Here is a 19569-nt window from a genome sequence, read left to right on the forward strand (position 1 = left end):
TTCAAAAAATTAGAACGTCCAAAATATTAACGAGCGCAGCTCATGAAATTGAAATCATCTGAAGTTAGAAATCCGAAATTTACAATATGGGTGTAATTTGCATTTCCATCTGCAAAAAGGTTCTTATTGAGCATATGGGGGGCAAAACGTTTGCATGAAGTAGATGCACATTCATCATGCATCCATATTCATATACACATGTAAAGAATACATGCTAAAATGCGAAATTACTTTTTCCCCTTTGTTTCAAACAATTAGAGCATCCCGAAAGTTCTTTAAAAACCAGAGCGTCCGAAATTAATTCAATTGTTAGAAGAACCATTTTTCCATGCAAATTTACATCAACTTAATACATAAATTTGTGTCTTTTTTGGTTATGTGTGTAAAGAGGGAATGATTCAATCTTTGCATTATGGGTAGAAAAATTTTGAATTTCTGCGAACGAAAAATTACGAGTGCATTTACTTGCATAGTATGAGAAAGCGCGTGTTGATATCGTACGAATTCGTTGTATTGTGACCATTTTTAGACTTGACCACGGATTTTATGCATCAAGATATTTAATCGATAAGTTTCCGGCACAGATTTGGATTGGACCTCAACCATGAATCCCGTCGTCACTATTATAGTTTTTCTTCATCAGCAGTTTTTCGCAGTTTTTCCCCCACCATCCCTTGATAGGTTAATAAATTCAGATACCACAAAACCACCGAAGTATCGATAATGTTTGATGGGAATTGATGAATTCTTGATCAAATCTGTATTTTCTATTTTCAAACAGTCTTCAGCTGCTGGAACCAAAAAAATAGAAACCGAGGTATCAGAAGGCTCTCTGGACGGAGGTGTAGCCTACATTGAGCTTTCTACCTTTTCATTAAGTCACAATTTGAATCAATACGAGAATACATTCAATTATACTGACACATGAGCAAGTACAAATACAAATACAACGTCACAACAGGCAAAATGCCCAAAGAGGTGGCTGAGAAAAAGATGCCCATAACAAATATGGATGCAATATGGTTGCTAAACTACAGTAAACCAATTAAGAATGCAATTAATAGAAATTAGTATAATATAAGTACTGATATATATGTCTATCTATCTATCTATCTATCTATCTATCTATCTATCTATATATATATATATATATATATATATATATATATATATATATATATATATATAGAGCTTCTCGATTTCCCCAACATGTTTAACGTATTTCTTTTTAAACTTGTCGATTGTGTTATAATTTACCACCCCCGGGGTAAGCTATTTCATTTATGAACAACCATATTAGAGAAAAATTCCCTGAGACACCATAGCCTAGAATTATTCCTTATCAATCGATAGTGGTGCTCCCTTGTACAAGCAGTCGATTGACGGTATATTAATAATTCTCGGTCTATTCTATGAATCCCGTTGAAAATTTTGAACACTTCGATAATATCTTCCCAACCCCTTGCACTTCAAACTGTCAGCTACTATCCCCCCCCCCCTCCAGATCAGGGAACCTCCAATCCCAATCTCTACACAACACTAATCGAGGTCGAGGCATACTAACACTATTACGGAAAACTAGATACTAACACTTAAAAGAAAAATAGAATGATAAACGTGGGAAATTAAAAATAACGTAAAATACATTACAATGCAAAATATACGTAACAGATTGTACGAGAAAATTGAAACAAAAAAAAAATCGTCTCAATCTTCAAAAATACGTAAATTCTATTTATTCGTTTAGGTCCACCTCAGGTATTGCTGGACATTCCGACAACAACGGATCGCATGGTAGTAGACAAAGACGAGACGGCTGTCATTTCCGTGACTTTCTGTTCAGATCCAAGACCGAAAAGGACACATTGGGAATGGGGAAGCCAGAAGTTGGACACGAATTCTGCGTTGTTGAGGTACACAGCCGAGGCACTTAAACCGGTATGTATTTCGTTCAAGTAATTATCTTTACACGAAACACTTTTAGAGAGAGAGAGAGAGAGAGTTGGCGGCTAATTAGAAGGTACATGCATTTTATACGAGATAATCATAGTGGAGCTCCTTTGCTATGCATAAGACGGACCTGATTGCAGCTAGCAGTGCTTCTTTGCACTGCCATCTACAATCAGGCCCATCATTTAGGGATGGGGGGGGCAGGGGTAGCCGTTGAACCCCCCCCCCCCCCCACCCCGGGCTTTTGAAAATACACTTAAAATGGTATATATACATACATTGAGTACATGCAAACACCAAACATGGCCCCCGCTCTGTCCCTTGTGGGATATAAGCAGGCTAACTTACGGCTGGGCCATGCTGGAAAAAAAAAAGCGCCGCCAGGCATCGTGCCACCGGACCTTCGACCCACACAAAGCATTACAAACACCAACACCAAACATGACCCCCCCGCTCTGAAGCAGAATACCTTGTGGCTGGGCCATGCTGGAAAAACTCTCTTGATGTCCTGGGCCCGGCAGGCATCCCCAGTCCGTAAGCCACAGGACCCAACCCCGCCGAGGCCCCCTCATTGCCACCGACCAATGGCAATCAAACCCCCAAAGCCCCCGGAAACCCCCACCGGCCGCCAAGGAGCACGGGCGGATCGCCCGCCGGCACCTCGCCATCGAACAGGAGACCAACGAAAACATCCCGAGCCATCCACTTTCATCACCGTACTCTGTCCCCAACCATCAGTCGGATGACTGTGATCTGCGACACCAACTCCTCTCATCTTGTCCTCTGTCGGAAGGCCTGAATCTGAAAATAGAACATGAAAAGAAAAACAGTGAAGGAGCTGGTGGGGGAGACTTCGTGTGTTGCCAGTTAGGGACATATTTAGATTTGAATATCATAGTCCTAATGATGATCAAGTCCGGAGAAAGTCATGTGTATGATCGGGCTTTCCATATTCACAAGAAGAGAGAATCAACCGGGCCGCGGGCTTCCAAATGTCGAGATAACCACTGGTCTAAACAGTATCACGGACCCCCGGGAAAAAGTCTTCCGGTACATTAAGCGGATGTGTAATCGGCCTCGGCTACGGAATCCCGTATTTTGAATTTGTACATTTGTGTATAGCAGTGGTTCTCAACCGGTGCTCCGTGGGGCCTTTGGGGCTCCATGTGCACTTCCCAGGGGCACCGCTGCTACTCGAGAAAAATAAAATGAATCAGTAAATTTTATTATTATTTTTTTTTTAAAAAAGGACTACGGAGTTCTACCATAGAAATATTTATATGCTTAAACGGGCTCCGTGAGTCAGAAAGGTTGAGAACTATTGGTGTATAGTTTTGAGTTAAATGATTTGAGCTCAGCTCTGGGGGTCAATAAACCCACTATTGAGTACATGGGCTTTGCCCCCCCCCCCCGGAAAAAGTTGAAATGACGGTCCTGGCTACAATTTATTTGTACTTTTGTTGCAAATCTGGCTGAACGAGGTTACTTTGCCCCGTGTAGTAGAATCTGCATGGAAAGGGGTTTAACATGAAACGAGATAACGATCTGCATCAGTGTTTCTCAACGTGTGCGTCGCGGTTCCTAGGTGCGTCACCAATTTGTGTCACGTGATATTGGTTTACAAGGATGACGTCACTCTCCGCTACCATACGAAGGTTTTTTAGAAAAACTCTCTGGATGTTGCGAAGATATATTTTGGAAAGAGAGAAAATTCAACAACATTCGTCATCCTTGTATAAGTCGCCATCTGGTGGCAGCGTCAGCAGTTGTGAGCTTAGCCTGAGTCTGGTCCGGCCGTCCATGTACGGCCCCTTTCAGTGTACACGAGCTCCAAGGAAAGATTGAGAGATTCGGTGCCTCTGTAGTCTAGTGGTCTGGGGCGTGTGTTCGATTCCTCGCGGAGGCAGTTGAGTTTTCTCTCTTTCCAAAATATGTCTTCGCAACAGCCAGTTGTTAAAAAATCTTTGATATTGGTTTGTATGTCTATTAATGTTTTGAAGCGGTTCTTTTATAAGGGGAAACCTCCCACACAATTCTGGGGAGCCGCAATCTGAACCATGATTTGAGCAAGGGAGTCGCGAGTGACAAAAGTTTTTCGGGAACACTGCTCTACATCAATCTGATTTCATTTCTGATCGTGTATATATAAATTCGATCTATTTTGCCAAACAAAAGTGTGTGATAGATGAGCCCAAGTGGATCATGAAACAACCTACCAACCCTGTCCTATCTCGAATCGCTTTCGAGTTATGGCGGATAACTGATTGTGGAAAAAAAAAGTGCATCAAGATTAGAAAAGCACAAATTTGTAAAGTTTCTAAGAAACTTACATGCAAACTAAGCTCATATTTGAAAAGGACAGAAAAATTGCTATGAGGTGGCATCAATGTCATTGAAATAACTGAATTTAATGACGAGCTACAGGCGCTGAAAGATTGGCAAAGTTTGATAGAATTGTTGAAAAAAAAATTTATCGTTAATTCCTCAAACACCCTTCTATCTACAATCGGTCAAATTTGTCAAAAACTTGTCCTTTTTACTAGCTTTCGAAAAAACTTAGTTAACGAGTTTTAAAACTTAGAACTCTAAAACTTAGTTTCGAAAAAGTCAACTTAGTTATCTACTTCAGGAAAGATGTAGTCGTTTGTTTGCAATATACATCACTGAAATGGAAATCTGCGTTGTCGAAGTAGATATTCGATGAAAATTCGGAATTGGCGGTTCCAGAATTTGGCGACAATTTGATTTTGCACAAAAAATTCTATAAGGCGACAATACCTCTATCTACAGAATATCCGTATTTAATGGCGAGCTACAAACGCTGAGAGATCGGTGAAGTGAGAAATCGGATTGTCGCCAAAACACATACTAAAACTACTTCGACGAACGCAGATATCAGTGAAGTATTGCAAACAGACGACTAATTTCTCCTGAACAAATTGCCAAATTGGTTTATTCTAAGCTATTCCGAAAGCTGGTGGAATGGAAAAGTTTTTGGCAAATTTAACCAATTGTGGCTAGAAGGGTGTATGTGGAATTGCAATTAAAAATTTTGGCGACAATTCGATTTTGAACTTCGCCAATATTTCAGCGTTGTTAGCTGGCTATTAAAACCAGACTTTTCGATGAAACTGATGTCACCTTATATAATTTTTTCTGGTCTTTCCAAATGTGTGCTTATAGGTCCAAATGTCTGTGTATAGGTCCTTCAAAAACTTCACAAATTCTGGTTTTTTTCAGACTTGATGTATAATTTTCCGTAATCAATTATTCACCATAACTCGAAAACGGTTCGGTATAGGGCAAGGTTGATAGGTTGTTTCAAGATATACTTGGGCTCGTCTATCACCTCCTTTCGCAGGGACGTCATTTCAACTTTTCCAGGGGGGGGGGGCGGCAAAAATTTTCCAGGAGGGGGCAAAGCATATGTATTCAATGTATGTGTGTGTATATATATATATATATACCATTCCCCCCCCCCCCGTTACCAAAATCACGGGCCTGTCCTTTTGTTTGACAAAATAGGACGGATTCACCCTGTCTAATTTTCAAGGTTACAGAACTAACATTTCAATCTTTGAGTCGTCTGGGGTAGAATGTAACTTTGAATGTATGGGGAATTAAATACGGAAACCTGTTTTACATAGTGTGATTTATTGTCTAATATCTTTTGACAAATCTCATTGATTCTATGGCGCTTCATTCTCAGTTACCATTGAAAGACGATTGCTACGAAGCGAGACTGATTCTTGCTGATACGGAGGGTGTCGATGCCAGGACGTATGCTCTGCTCATCGAGAACGATAAGGGAATTGAATATTTTGCCGTCACGCTCGAAGTGAGAGGTATAAATATCATTATTCATCATTTTATCACTATTGAACGGTGATGTCAAACCATCACATGCAATCACAGAGTAACGTTATAATGCTAATAAACCCAGTAAATCAAATATGTTTCAAAATTTAGGGACTTTTTTCGTTTTATTTAAAAGTAAACATTAATCAATAATGACCTAATAATCTCTATCATAAAACTTTGTGAAAGTGTTTTTGTGTGAGTACAAATTCAACTATAGCCCTAAACACTGATGCTTGTAATGAGATGACGGTTGCATTTTATAATAGTTGTGAAATTTATTGATAAATCAATCAACATATATTGTTGAAGCATATAAAAATAGTTGAATATACAATTTTATCCAAACATCATTGCTGAGTTGGTTACTGATTTGCATGGGTTTTTTACACATCATAAATACGGCTTATAAAAATTCTATGACTGTAAGGTTATTCTTTTTTACAATCATATCTCGTGCAAAAATGTTACGGACTAAATGTGAAAATAAAATATTTAGTCATTTATAATTCTCATCATGCTTGAATGTAATTTCCAGAGCCTTTTGCGTTGACTTTGATTGCCGGTGCAGCCGCCATTGTGGTCGTAGTTGTCATCCTATTCGCATGTTGCTTGTGTTATCTTGTTAAGAAGGAAAGATGCTGTTTTCGCCGTGAGTGTTTTTATGTGTTGCTTTTTTTTTCATACACTAAATTTATCAACTTTTTTCTGAACATATGCTGCGTGTAAGCTTTTTATATAACTCATCATCGTAATAATATAATCTTAAGTGATGACATTATTTTTTGCTTCAACGTTAACTGTTGCATTTAATTTTTAGACTGCTGTACTCTGTACGGTATTTTTATAATGCGAATTAGATTAGTCTGGGTAGAAAGATATTTATTAGAATTATACTTTGAGACGCTAAATGATTCGCTATTATCGGAAATTTAAAAAAAAATAGTTTTATGTTCAAGATTTCTTCCAGCACTAAGAATATAGGCGTATGATTTAATAGATGAAAATACATATAAAAAAATAGAAATGATTATTGAATGCTCATAGAGGGTTGCTGTGAGTGACTGGAAAACATCACAACTGCACTCTTTTATTTCTTTACTTTGTAAAAGTGAACAACATTTCATTGGTGACATTTAATAGGAATCATAAACTACATATCATTCAATGTGGTCCTGAAAATCTACCACAGAAGTGCACGATATGTGAGATATTAAGAGGAATATTTTTTACTTACCATTTTAAACAATATGAACAACCTCTATCAAGACGATATTCTATTAACGTTCAACATAAAACATTTATCAGAGACAAATACATAAAATATCAGCGAAATAAGTGTAGATTTTCCATAGCAAATGAAGCATTTTATAGATGACAGTTCATAAATTATTTCAACAAAATTTTAATATTTTTAGCACGGAATTTCATGTACGTATATAACAGTTAAAATAAACAGTTGGACACAGGAAATGCAAATTAAGTCAAATATTTTGAAAGAAAAGTAATGAAACTTTATACTGAAGATATTGATATCACGAAAAATTTTTCGACGGAATATGTAGTTGTTCATGCAAAAAATTAAATTGATATCATACATATATAGCAACAAATCCAATTATGATAATTTTTTGTGATCATTGAAATGTTATCATTTCAATTTCATACCATAAAATATAAAGAAAATCTATCACGCTGTTTTTTTTTGTTCTCTCCACCCGTTAGTCAAGCAACGATACATTCCAGTATAAACTTGGTAAATGTCTTCCGACATTAAAAAAGTTTACTATCAGGAAAAAACAAAACGCAAAAAAACATGAAATGAATCAATCTTCGTAATGGATACGCAACAAAGGCAATATGTTCAGAAAATATTCTGGACATAGAAGATATTCAAAACTAAACAAAGTCTTGGAGAAAATTACCTTCCCATTCATATTTAGTTTTTAGAGAAATATATTTTGTTTTTTCCCAAAATAATTTTTTCCCTCAAAAAACGGGGACTTAAAAATTGAATAGAAAGTATCGTGTCGTGTTTATTGCATCTATAGATCCTCGTGTATTTCGTTTTTGAAATAAAAATTAAAAATAAAATAGAAAGAAGCGGGACAGTGATAGCAAGTTTGAAACTTAAATAGATAAAGAAGGATGCATACGTGGGATGGAGGAAATATCGTAAAGAAATCCTCAGTTTTCTATGAATCTCATCTACTACGTAATGAAATTCATCGTCAACGCTTTATGCAGTGGTTGTGAAACTTTTGTCATCCGTGGCTTTTTTTAACCTAGTCTCCTAGTCATGGTTTATGTGCAGCTCCCAGGAAAAGTATTGTAGCAATTGTGCATTTATAAAAGAACCGCTTACGAACAGACGCAAACATCAATGGTCAACAGCTCGTTGCGATCCCGACGACGCTCACTTTGAGGAACACGTAATGGAAACATTTTGTTATGAATTCGTGCGAGTTCGTAAATTACTTAAACCCAAGGATAACATATGTGTGTAAAAACCAAAATATGAATTACAAATGAACAGTACCGAATTTTTGTGGTAAAAAGTTACATATCGGGAATGTTTGTTACAAAACAGGGGTAAACCATTTGGTTCAAACATACAGATCAATTTATACCAACCCGTTGAGTAATTTGCCAGTTGTGGTCTTTGTGTTTGTATTTGTATTTTGACAATAGAAGTTGAGAAATTGGGAAGTTTAATACAAAAGAGAAATGATTCAAAAGAAATTTTCCTTGCCTTAAAAGTTTATTTTTTTCCGTCTTAAACGAATCCAAAGAAAAAAATATATATATTAGGTTATAGGGACAGTAGTGAGAAAGAGAGATACCATAGGACAAGTAATTTAATTTCGTTCAAAAACTCTCCTCTCTTTCAATATACCAAACATAATATTTATTACTTCCCAAGGAAGTAATTTAAACTTTTCTACTTTCTTGTTATCTCTCCTTCTTCTACATATTTATATTATTTTAGTTTTAATTCTGTACTCTATCTGAGATAATTCAATTATGATAATTTTTTGCGTTATCACTTCATAACACCCATGTTCAAAAATGAACTTTTTTACCGTAAAAATGAAAAAAAAACTATTATAAACTAGTTTCTTTGGTATTTTCTCTACCCGTTAGTGAAGCAACGATATATTCGAGTATAAACTTAATAAATATCTTTGAACTTAAAAAAAGTTTTCTTTCATAAGAAAAAAAAAAAAAAAAAAACAACCTGAATCAATCTTCGTAATGGATACAGCAACAAAGACTGAAAAAGCAAACACAAATATGTTCAGGTAATATTCTAAACATGGTAAATATTGAAAGTTAAACAAAGTCTCGGAGAAAATTACCTTTCTTTTTCATATATACTTTTTAGAGAAATATATATGCTTATATATATTTTTCCCCCAAAAAACAATTTTTTTCCTTCAAAAAACGGGGACTTCAAAATTGAATAGAAAGTAACGTGTCGTCTTTATTGCATCTATACATCGTCGTGTATTTCTTTTTCGGAGGTAAAAATTTAAAATAAAATAGAAAGACCAAGGACAGTGATAGCAAGTTTGAAACTTAAGTAGACGAAGAAGGATGCACACGTGGGATGGAGGAAAGATCGTTAAGGAATCCATAGTTTTGAATAATACAAAAGAGAAACGACTCAAAAGAAATTTTACTTCCCTTAAAAGTTTCCCTTTTTTTTTCCGTCTTAAACGAATCCAAAGAAGAAAAAAATATATTCGGTTATAGCGACACGAGTGAGGGAGAGGGAGATACTAGAGGAAGTCATTTCACCTCTTTCAAAGACTCTCCTCGCTTTTATTCTACTGGGCGTAATATTTAATTCTTCCCAAGGAAGTAATTTAAACTTTTCTACTTTCTTGTTATCTCTCTCTCTCTCTCTCTTTCCTCTATATATTTATATATTATTTTATTTTTATTTCTGCATTCTGTCTTGGACTTTCTGTTCTCTCCTCTGCATTTTTATGGATGCGGGAGATCTAAAGGTTCTTCTCTAAAGAAATGTGTTTTTCATCCACCCTCATGTTTGTAATCTTCAGCGCTATGAAAACAATTTGCATAGTGCCTTTGCTTTTGCCGTTTTTTTTTTTGGGGGTGAAATCCTAGGATTTGTTTTTTTTTTTACTGTCTTTCCCTCTTCACATCATCTTCTACCGCCATAAACCGATATGAAATCACTGATCTCGAGAGTAGTAAATATTTGTTTTTACTCTCAGAATTGCTCTCATTTTTTTTTTTGTTCTGTAACCCGCTCTCTTTATGGAATGCCGTTCGTGGAATAAATAGGAAAATGACATTACTGTTAGGAATATTCAAACGGGAAATGATAATAATAATAATAATAATAAAATGAATTTGAAAAATCGTTGTTTATATTTTCCATGTCGATATGATGGGCATTCTTATTGCCTCTCGTATTTTTCTGATATTACCGGAGTTATATTGGTCGGTGAAGAGCGTCTGTTTGTGTTTGGATTCGGATATGATTATGTATATTTAGAGGGTTTCTGTGAGTGTGTGTGTGTGTGTGTCGGTAAGGAGGGTTAAACTTGATAGTTCGGGGATGGGGGGGGGGTTCTACCCGTTTTGTACATCCTCAATAAAAATGTTTTTGTTTGAAAGAAATGAAATATATATATATATATTGCAGAATTTCCTTCATATACTGGAGTTTTATTTTTCTTTCTTTAGGACAAGAGTTTCAAGAACTGGGTACTAACATTTATAAAATTCTATTTTGTTCAAGATATATGAATTTAATAATACAGTGCACGGCACTTGATGTGATCAGGACCCGGGCTTCTTGGGACTCGAGGCTTTTCATAACAAATAATAAATTTATAACTGCATCCGGAAAAATCCTGGTCGTACCTACGGTGACCACAGGGCCTTCATTTCAACTTTTCCCGGGGGGGGGGGGGGAGGCAAACTTCAAAATGTTGAATCGTGCGTTTTTTTTTCCAACAGAATTTGTTTTCCTTTTCTAAGTAAAAAAAAAGTCCCGTTCAGCTAGTGTGAGGAGTTAGAATGGATCTGTGTAATGCGTATTACGAATTGCGATAATTTTTATAATGTACGGTACGTTCAATCTTTCTCTCATTTCACAAGAGATACTGAACGAAAGTCTTTAAGCCGGGGAATTGTGGTCATTTGAAAGAAACTGACCATGAACTGAAGAGAAGGACTTTTTCTTTACCTTTTACATGCCTTTGCTGTAAGAAGGCCGCTCGAAAAGTAGCGCATTGATTATTTACTACGATTCGATTTGGACAAAGTAGACTGAGTACGGACATTTTTGTCAAAAAGGGAGACTTCTGACCTACTACAGAGTCGTGCAGATTGACAACGATCACTTTTAGGGAAGAAAGGAGTCTGATTCAACCTTAGCTTCGAGACATGCAAAAAGAAAAAAAAAACTTTCAACGAAATGATGTTGGGGTCTTTTATACTGAAGTCCTGATAGTTAAAAACTTTTTACCTCCTTATGTTATATATTGGTCTATTCCCTACTTGACACACCCGAATCATAACATCATCCGTGAATCGTATTTTTAACCGAAATGAAAAAGAAGATTTATGTTATTTGCGTTTAATATGTTACCTGTCTTACAAATTATATAATGCAGTATGAATAATATAAATCTTTATGTTTCCATGGATCGTCTGAATCAGTTAAACGATAGATTTTGTTCATTCCGAGTTCTAGTTTTTTCAATCAGTCAAATAATTTGAAAAACTAATGAAAGGAACTCGAATAATTCGTAAAACGGACGTTGAGCGTTTTAAAGGAACACTTTTATTATTTCCCCAGATAAGTTTACATAGAAAGAATGTAAAAACATGGAAATCCTTTATAACGAAGTGATTTCTCCGGTGTTTTGGAGTTCGTTATAACGAGATTCGACGACTATATGCAAAATGAGCCAAAACTATTCTGCGAAGAAACTAAAAATTACTAAAATCTCCATGAAATTCTGCTGTTACGAAAAAACCGCGTATCTCGTAAGCTTTAATTCTTTTGAGGAAAAAATACTGGGCGCAGCTCATCAATCTTTGTTCGACGTACGAATTTATTTATACTTGGACGATGTTGTCTTTAAATAACAGACCTTTTATAGTGTAGTTATTGAAAATCATAACTTCGTCGTATACTAGGTGTTTCACAAAAATCTGAAAGGAATAAAAATTCATCGGTTCAACATTAAAGGAAAAATTTAAAAACCATCGGAAAAGCAAAGGAATAAAAATGTATAGTATATTGGCAATCCCGTGAGATAGTAATAGTGGACAATGGTTTACGGAAATTTCACCTCCGACATTTCGCCCCTGGCACGTTTCGTTCGCGGTACATTTCGCCTGTCCTGACCGTGCGAGTGACGAAGTGACTAGTCATGTAAATGACTGTATGAGTCACCAAGTGAGTGGCTGAGTGACAATATGAGTGGACAAGTGAATAGGTGGGTGACCGTATGAGCAGTGTGATTGTATGAGAGACTAAGTGAGTGTGGTCGCTAATGCGGTCATACATGATCACGGAAACGGTCACTCACTTGATCAATTGTCTGGCCACACACTTGGTCACTTACACAGTCACTCATACAGCTGCTTTTATGATCATTATCATATGATTTTTGATCACTCAGTCACTCACACAGCCGCCCACTTGATAATTCATATGGCCATTCACTAAAACAGTCATTCGCACTTACTCATATGGTCATTACTCACCCATGCTGTTAGTCACACTCACTTACTCATACGGTTATTCACTTGGTCATTCATAGTCATTTGATTTGTCACTCATATATTCAAGGCAGGTGAAATGTCGGAGACGAAACATCGCTGGAAAAATGTCAGAAGCAAAATTTCCGGATCCCGTGGACAATATGCAAATTAAAATTTTTAAAGGACATCATACGTAAGGTACGAATGAGTGAAACTTGTGCCTGCCTTCTATTGCGGTGGTTCTCAACCTTTGTAAGCTCGTGGCCCGGTTGATTTTTTTTGTGATTGGAAGACCCGGCCATACGTACGAGTAATGGGATATTGAGAAATAAATAGATAAAAATGAAAAAAGAAAATGAACGACTCAAGGACCAGGTTCGAGTGATGTCAGGGGCCAGCAGTTGAGGAAACACTGTTCTATTGAACTCTCACTGCCCTTGATCTCTTCTCCGCCTTTGGACTGAAACAAATTTACCTCGTAGTAATTGGATAAAAATTACGCTGGCTAAGTTAGATGGAAATCTTAACAAGTTCTAAAAGAATTCCAGGATTTCAGTAAGAAACGAAGAGTGACAGAAATAAAAAATTCAAAAACCGATATTTCGTCGAATTTCCACTCAAATATCACAGGGAAAATTTCTTTCATTAAAATAGAATGATGCCAAATGTACTGTTTTTTGTCTTTGGCTGCGTAAACATTTAATATTTAATTTCTTCCGAATTATTATTTCATTCGAGTTTCCTTATTGCATACGGTTTTTCCTCGCTTTGCTGATATTATTTTAAACGTTTTTCTTTAATGGATAATTAGAAATGATTTTTATATAAATAGTAAATAGTTTGTTCCTTTTGAACATTCTGCGTAAATATTTTCCTGTATGTAAGCATATGTTCAAAAAAATGTGGATTTTGTTATTGAAGATCTTCATTACTAATGCAAACATCAAACATGGGCCCCGCTCTGTCCCTTGTGGGATATAAGCAGGCTACCTTGCGGCTGGTCCATGCTGGAAAAAATAAAAAGCCCCGCTAGCCACCAAAGACCACGGGCCGACCTCCGATCCACGCAAAGGACTACAAATTCATTACTAATGAATGCTAATTAGTGATTTTTGTTTATTCTAAGGAGTGAAAAAATATATACTATATACAGTCAAACCTCTCTATCTCGAAACTGACGGGACCGAGAAAATTTCCAGATATAGAGAGTTTTCGAGAAATAGTTTTTTAATAAGAAAAAAAAAACAACCACGCCAAAAATGGCGAAAAAATTCGATTGATAAAAACTAAAAGGAATACCGTATTATATTTAACTACTATACATACTAATGGAATTATTGGTCAAGTTACACAATGAATGTTCAATCACATTATATGCAAATACATTTAAATACATACGATTTTTTTAATTACGCTTTTCTTTTTTTTATCACATCTTACTTTTTTATCACATCTTACTTTTTTATCACACCTTATTTAAAATAATCCGTGAGCTTGGATTGATGCATATTTTTAGCACTTTGAGCCTCCACGATTACATCTATACTAACAAGAGCTGCAAATATTTCGGGCCTTATCTTCTCAGTGTGCCAGAAAAAATGGTGCCAAGTTTTTACAGCGCGTGTTCAGCATTTTTCGTTGTTACTTTTTTCTAATTCTAATGCTGTATATCGTTGCCCGAGTCGGCCATACGTTCAGAAATAATTTTGGTGTCAGCCAAGCCGTTGCAAGTGTTTGCAGTGAACTTGTCATTTTCCATAAAATCTGAAAATCTTTGCGCATCTTTTTCTCAACTACCTCGTTGGGCCCCAATGTTTTGAAATTTCATTTTCAACATTTTTCTGAGAATCCTTGAAATTCAGGTGAACCATCAAATCTGATCCTTCGCCACTGAGGATTACTAATTCCGTACCCGCAGCTACCTTGAAGAAATTTCGAACTGTATGTTGGCTGATTTTTTTCCCATGCTGAGTAAGCCGTATCCATCATAGTGTATCCGCCTATGATTGACAAGATCCATAACATAAGATCCATCCAACACCATGACCTGTAATACGAATAATCCTTTCTTATCGAGTTATTTCACCTCCGAAGAAAGGCCAGATTCGCGTAAAAGAAAAGAATCAGGTTTCCGTGTTTTCACTTTACTATCATGGGGCGTGGCCTTCGAGATAGAGAGTTTATTGAAAATTACTTCAAGACAGAGAGGTGAAAATGTGTCACATACCCTGGGGTTGGTATATATTCATCTTATTCCAAATTTTTTTACTTCTTTCTTTAGCACGTAAAATTAAAAAGAGAATTAAAAATTATGCACAATAAATAAATATATATATCGTTTATAATTATTTTTTGTCGTTCTTATGGTTACGTTATCTTGCTGCCATAATATCGAAACTTCGCTACCCGTAACATGCTTTCTTGGCATGAAGGCTATTGTTGAAGAGAAACCAACTTGGAGATATATTACAACACGCACTGGCAAAGGCAATGTTCTCTCTCTGTGCTCCGAATAATGCAGATTTATTCATGGATTCGAATTACGAGATCCATTGGGTCTTGCTGTTAATTAATCCAATGGGGGCTATCCAAGTTTCCCAAGTGATTTAGAGTGTTACTCCTAGCATAATAACGTACGATATGAGTATGGTTAAGCATGTAATTCGATTAACATAACTCTGTATTCCGCGGAAATTGGTCTTTGTTCTTTTATGAACAGACTATGACTAATAAGAATTTAGAACAGAAGGAAAAATATATCTCCCAGTAACTGGGATTAATTATAAATCGAAATGTTTGATGAACATTTATGTAATTTATGAATTATTATTGAAAATTTATGTAATTTAATAAGAAAATCTTTGTATTATATTCTCATGAAGTGTTTTCTCTTCTATAAGCTTATCATTGCCTAACAGCTAATTCCTAAAATTTTAGTATTATGAGTAAGTTTTACTTATATTTTTCAAATATTCATCTTAGAAGAAATTTAAGTCAATGTTTTTTAAGTAAAGAACAAACATTTTTATAGGCCCCCTGTGCTCTATAAGTGAGGTTCAAGTACAAAAAGCTCACCCCGTAACATGTGAAACAAAAATAATTCTATATTTCTCTCCTCTGAAAGTAACTGAGTTATGGAAAATTTATTTTTATGATAATTAGGCATATTTCTCATCTGAAAACTCATATTTAGCATAGTTTTAAGAACGTGCAAAAAAAGTTTATTTCAAAAATAAATTGATTTTAGATTGTGATTCCATCGGATTTCATAACCATAAAGGGTTTGTAGGGTGATCCTGATGAATGAATTTGATTAGTCACAAGTATACAATAATTTTGAAAATTTTCCTTAGTTTTCTATTTTTTTCTTAATAACAAACATCAGCTTTTATTTGTTATAACTCCACCAATATTGGTCATGAAAGATTGGATGTATTTTATTTCTAAATCACATGCACAAAAATTTTGTGAATAGATATATATGAATCATCGGTTTCCGAACGTCTCGGTTTGCATACTATTCAGCTTTACGAATAACAAAAACTCATTTGGTTTACGAACATGCAAGCCGGAAAGAATTTGAAAAAATCAGAAGGAACAATAGAGAAATTTAGAAGTCTGACGGCCGCATAGAGATTTTTTTTAAGCTTTTTTCTCCAAATACGACCCAGCCCATGCATCAGCATTTTCTTTGAAACTTCGAGAAAGTTTACATCAAATAAAATTTTCGCAGGTGTTTTGCAATAATCTCTGACACGAAATAAACATGATTTCAATGTCCTATTTTTCTCATAGTGCTTATTGATGAAGTTTGGCTGAAAGTGACTTACGCAACTGGGAGTTCGGTTTGTGTAGCAGGCATTGTAGCCAGATTGCTTTTGAATCAGAAATTTTGAGGGCTTATACACTAAGACAAATAGAGGGTGGGCAAAATTTCCGTAGAAACTTTAAAAATGAATAAATACTGTAAAAATAACCGAAATAAATAAGGTTTGCAGGGTTTTATATTTCGGTTATTTTTATTTATTTTTAATGTTTCTACGGACTTTTTGCCCATCTTGTGGATCAGTGTTTCCTCACCTTTTTTCTCCCATCGCCCCCAACAATTTTTACATTTTAATGCACAATATTAATAATAGTTATAAACATAGAACGGCAATTATTATTGAAGTATAGCATTCGCATAGTCCCATGGATTTTATTTCAAAATAGTCTTTGATGTTAGTGATGGCAGCAATGTAACGAAATTATTCGTTTTATATTTAGAATATGAAGAGCAATATTTGTGTTGATTCGAATGGTAAGGCATTAGAAAGTTTCGGATTCAAATAGGGGAAGTGTTTTTTTTTATAAATATCTTTTTTCTATGTGAAGGGATTTCAAATAGTTCATCAGATCTCCTCAGAAAATTCCTCCTACCGATTTATAGTCAACCAACTGTTGTAAACCCAAGATGTATTTGATGGTAGCAACGAGAGTCAAAGCCGAATGACCTAAAAGTTTACAAAATGTTTTTAGAGGTTATGATAGCAAATAGGTTGGTCTTATAATCGCATCCCCAAGTTGTTATTCCATATTGTAATGCAGATTGTATCCATGCTAAATAGTAGGAATATAAATCCATTATTTCCTAATGTTTGGGTAGCTTCTCTCTAGGAGAATGTGTTATCATTTTCAGTATGCTGATTTCAATTGGTTTTACCTTAAGCACTTGAGTTCTTTTTGTTGACCAGTGTGATATAAATAAACACTAGAAATCTTTGGAGTCCCAGAAACGCATTAATCCATTTCACCTTGATTCTTATGGGAAAAATAATTTCAGTTTGCGGACAATCTGGTGTACGAACGGAATTCAGGAACGAAGTAAGTTTTTAAACCGTGGATTGACTGTACTCGAAATATAGTTTCGTAACTGGAAGTCACAGTCTGAGACTCGTGGTTTAACACGTTCACTGTGGGACCTAAATTGCTTGTCGAGTCCGTGGGGCCCATTTTTTTTAAGATTAAAACTAGTTTTCTTACCCCTTAGTACAAGTCCTTCATGACACCACCATGGTGTCATTAGCAGCGAACGTGTTAATAATAATTGGCTTTCGGATTACGATGAGACTGCGAGCACCCTCTATAAATTTATATAGAATATTTTTGCAAGAACTATTAAATTATTTTTTAAATACCCATATCAAAAATATTTCTGTGGGTAAAAATTTGAAAGATTACAATCCTTTAAGAAATAATAAAGGCGAATATATAACTATTCATCATCTGAGTGAGATACAATCTCGCGTCTTTAAGCGTGGAGTTAAATGAGAACCAATGTCAAAAGCGAATGCTCTTAATTGCTTTTCACCCCTTTTACTGTTACACTCTGATTACTTATCTATATTCATGGAAATTATCCCCCCCCCCTCCCTTTTAAACAATCCGATTGCCATCGTCGGAGAATTCGATCTAATGGCTGGCGATATTTCTATGTTGTCCCAGGAACTGATATAATGAGAGAGGCAGAAGCGAAAGAGAGATATTTTTGATATAGTAGAATCCCATATCTCTTCGAAAGATCGACTTTTCACAGAAGGACGAAACGGGAAGGGAAGTAATTAGAATTTATTAGGGGGGTCTAATTTCCCATTGGATAATAGTCTAGAGTTCCTTGAAGTTGGATTATGCACGCTAAAGTAAGGGGTAGGGATATTGATAGATGGTCGGACGGATGTGATCTACGGGAGAGAGAGAGAGAGAAATGGAATTTTCTCCTCTAAAATGTTGTGACGTTAATCTTTCGGCAATTGCCGGAAAACACTTTATACTTTCCTGCGTGGAGTGCCATGATTGCATTGAATATACTGATTCCCATGAAATATCACTTGCGATATCGATGCAGTCGATGATATAATTTTACATTTCCATCAAATTAAGGTTCCCGACTAAATTGAAAACGGCATTTTGGGAGAAATCATCGATTTACTCTTTTATATTTTGTATGAAAGGCCCATTTCGTTTAATTCCAAAAACAGGTCATGTTTTGTTTATATGACGCTTAGAAGCAAAGCTACGTCCACTTTACTGTTGCGTTTTCACTTAAAAGTAATCCGTGGATGAAGACTTTAAACGTCTTTCACAAAGAATGCAATTTTTTGGCATTTTACTTCAGTTTGAAGCATGATTTCTAAAAGAATGAATCTTTGTATCATTACAAAATTTTGATAGTCAAAACTTTCTTTCGCGGACACCGGAGGGAAAAATTCGTAGATAAAAGAGGTGAGACCAAAAATCAAGGTGGGTGAAATGCATACTTTTATTATAGGAGGAGAAATTATTATTTCATCGTAAAAGAGGTTTGGCTGCATCTGAGTGGTTTTACTGTGTTATATGTTGTTAAGGTTATGAATCCAAATATAAGGTGTGCCACATATATTCGTCTGATCAGAGCAGGGGTCTTTAACCTTTCAGACATTGCGGGACCAATAAAAACATTCCATGGAGCCCGTGGGCCTTCAATTCATACCCCCGTATTGATAGGTTCATAATATGAAACATTATTACATAAATGCACTGTGAATGTAACAAAATTTCTATGCATTGAATTTTTTTGCAACCTTGTTTCGAATATTAAATAAATTTTGCTCAAACTACACAAAAATGACTTTTCCATACAAAATGACATAGGTATAGTTGAAAATTTACAGTTGTTTTCACCATTTTTGGACACTTTCTATCAAAAAAAAAATGTTATTAAAGTTCCCTCCAGTACTATTTCATAGAAAAGTGACAAAAAAGTTTGTATAGCATGTACACATCGAATTTTGGTTAAAACAAATTTTAGCGATTTTATTTTGGTACTTTCCGCTGGATTTCGGAAAAATACAAACCCAATAGTGATAGATCATCACACTAAATCATTGTTCTTCGACATTTCCACAAAATTATTTTAGATTATTTTTCCTATTTTTCCAGGAAGTGGCGGAAATAGGAAAAATAATCTAAACTAATTTTGCAAAATAATCT

General features: G+C 35.4%; 1 protein-coding gene across 2 annotated transcripts in view; it reads left to right on the forward strand.

The window, feature by feature from the left end:
- Positions 1 to 19569, forward strand: part of LOC149070558 (irregular chiasm C-roughest protein-like) — a 254575-nt gene that overhangs the window by 178568 nt on the left and 56438 nt on the right. For both annotated transcript variants that reach the window (XM_089249026.1, XM_089249025.1), the window contains exons 7-9: positions 1748 to 1938; positions 5660 to 5795; positions 6347 to 6460. In XM_089249026.1, coding sequence (XP_089105152.1) covers positions 1748 to 1938; positions 5660 to 5795; positions 6347 to 6460 — 441 coding nt within the window. The remainder of the gene's footprint in view (positions 1 to 1747; positions 1939 to 5659; positions 5796 to 6346; positions 6461 to 19569) is intronic.

The sequence above is a fragment of the Pholcus phalangioides genome, unplaced genomic scaffold, assembly GCF_987345545.1.
Source record: "Pholcus phalangioides strain wild (caught in Gottingen) unplaced genomic scaffold, Ppha-v1.0 ptg000021l_1, whole genome shotgun sequence".
Taxonomy (NCBI): Eukaryota; Metazoa; Arthropoda; class Arachnida; order Araneae; family Pholcidae; genus Pholcus; species Pholcus phalangioides.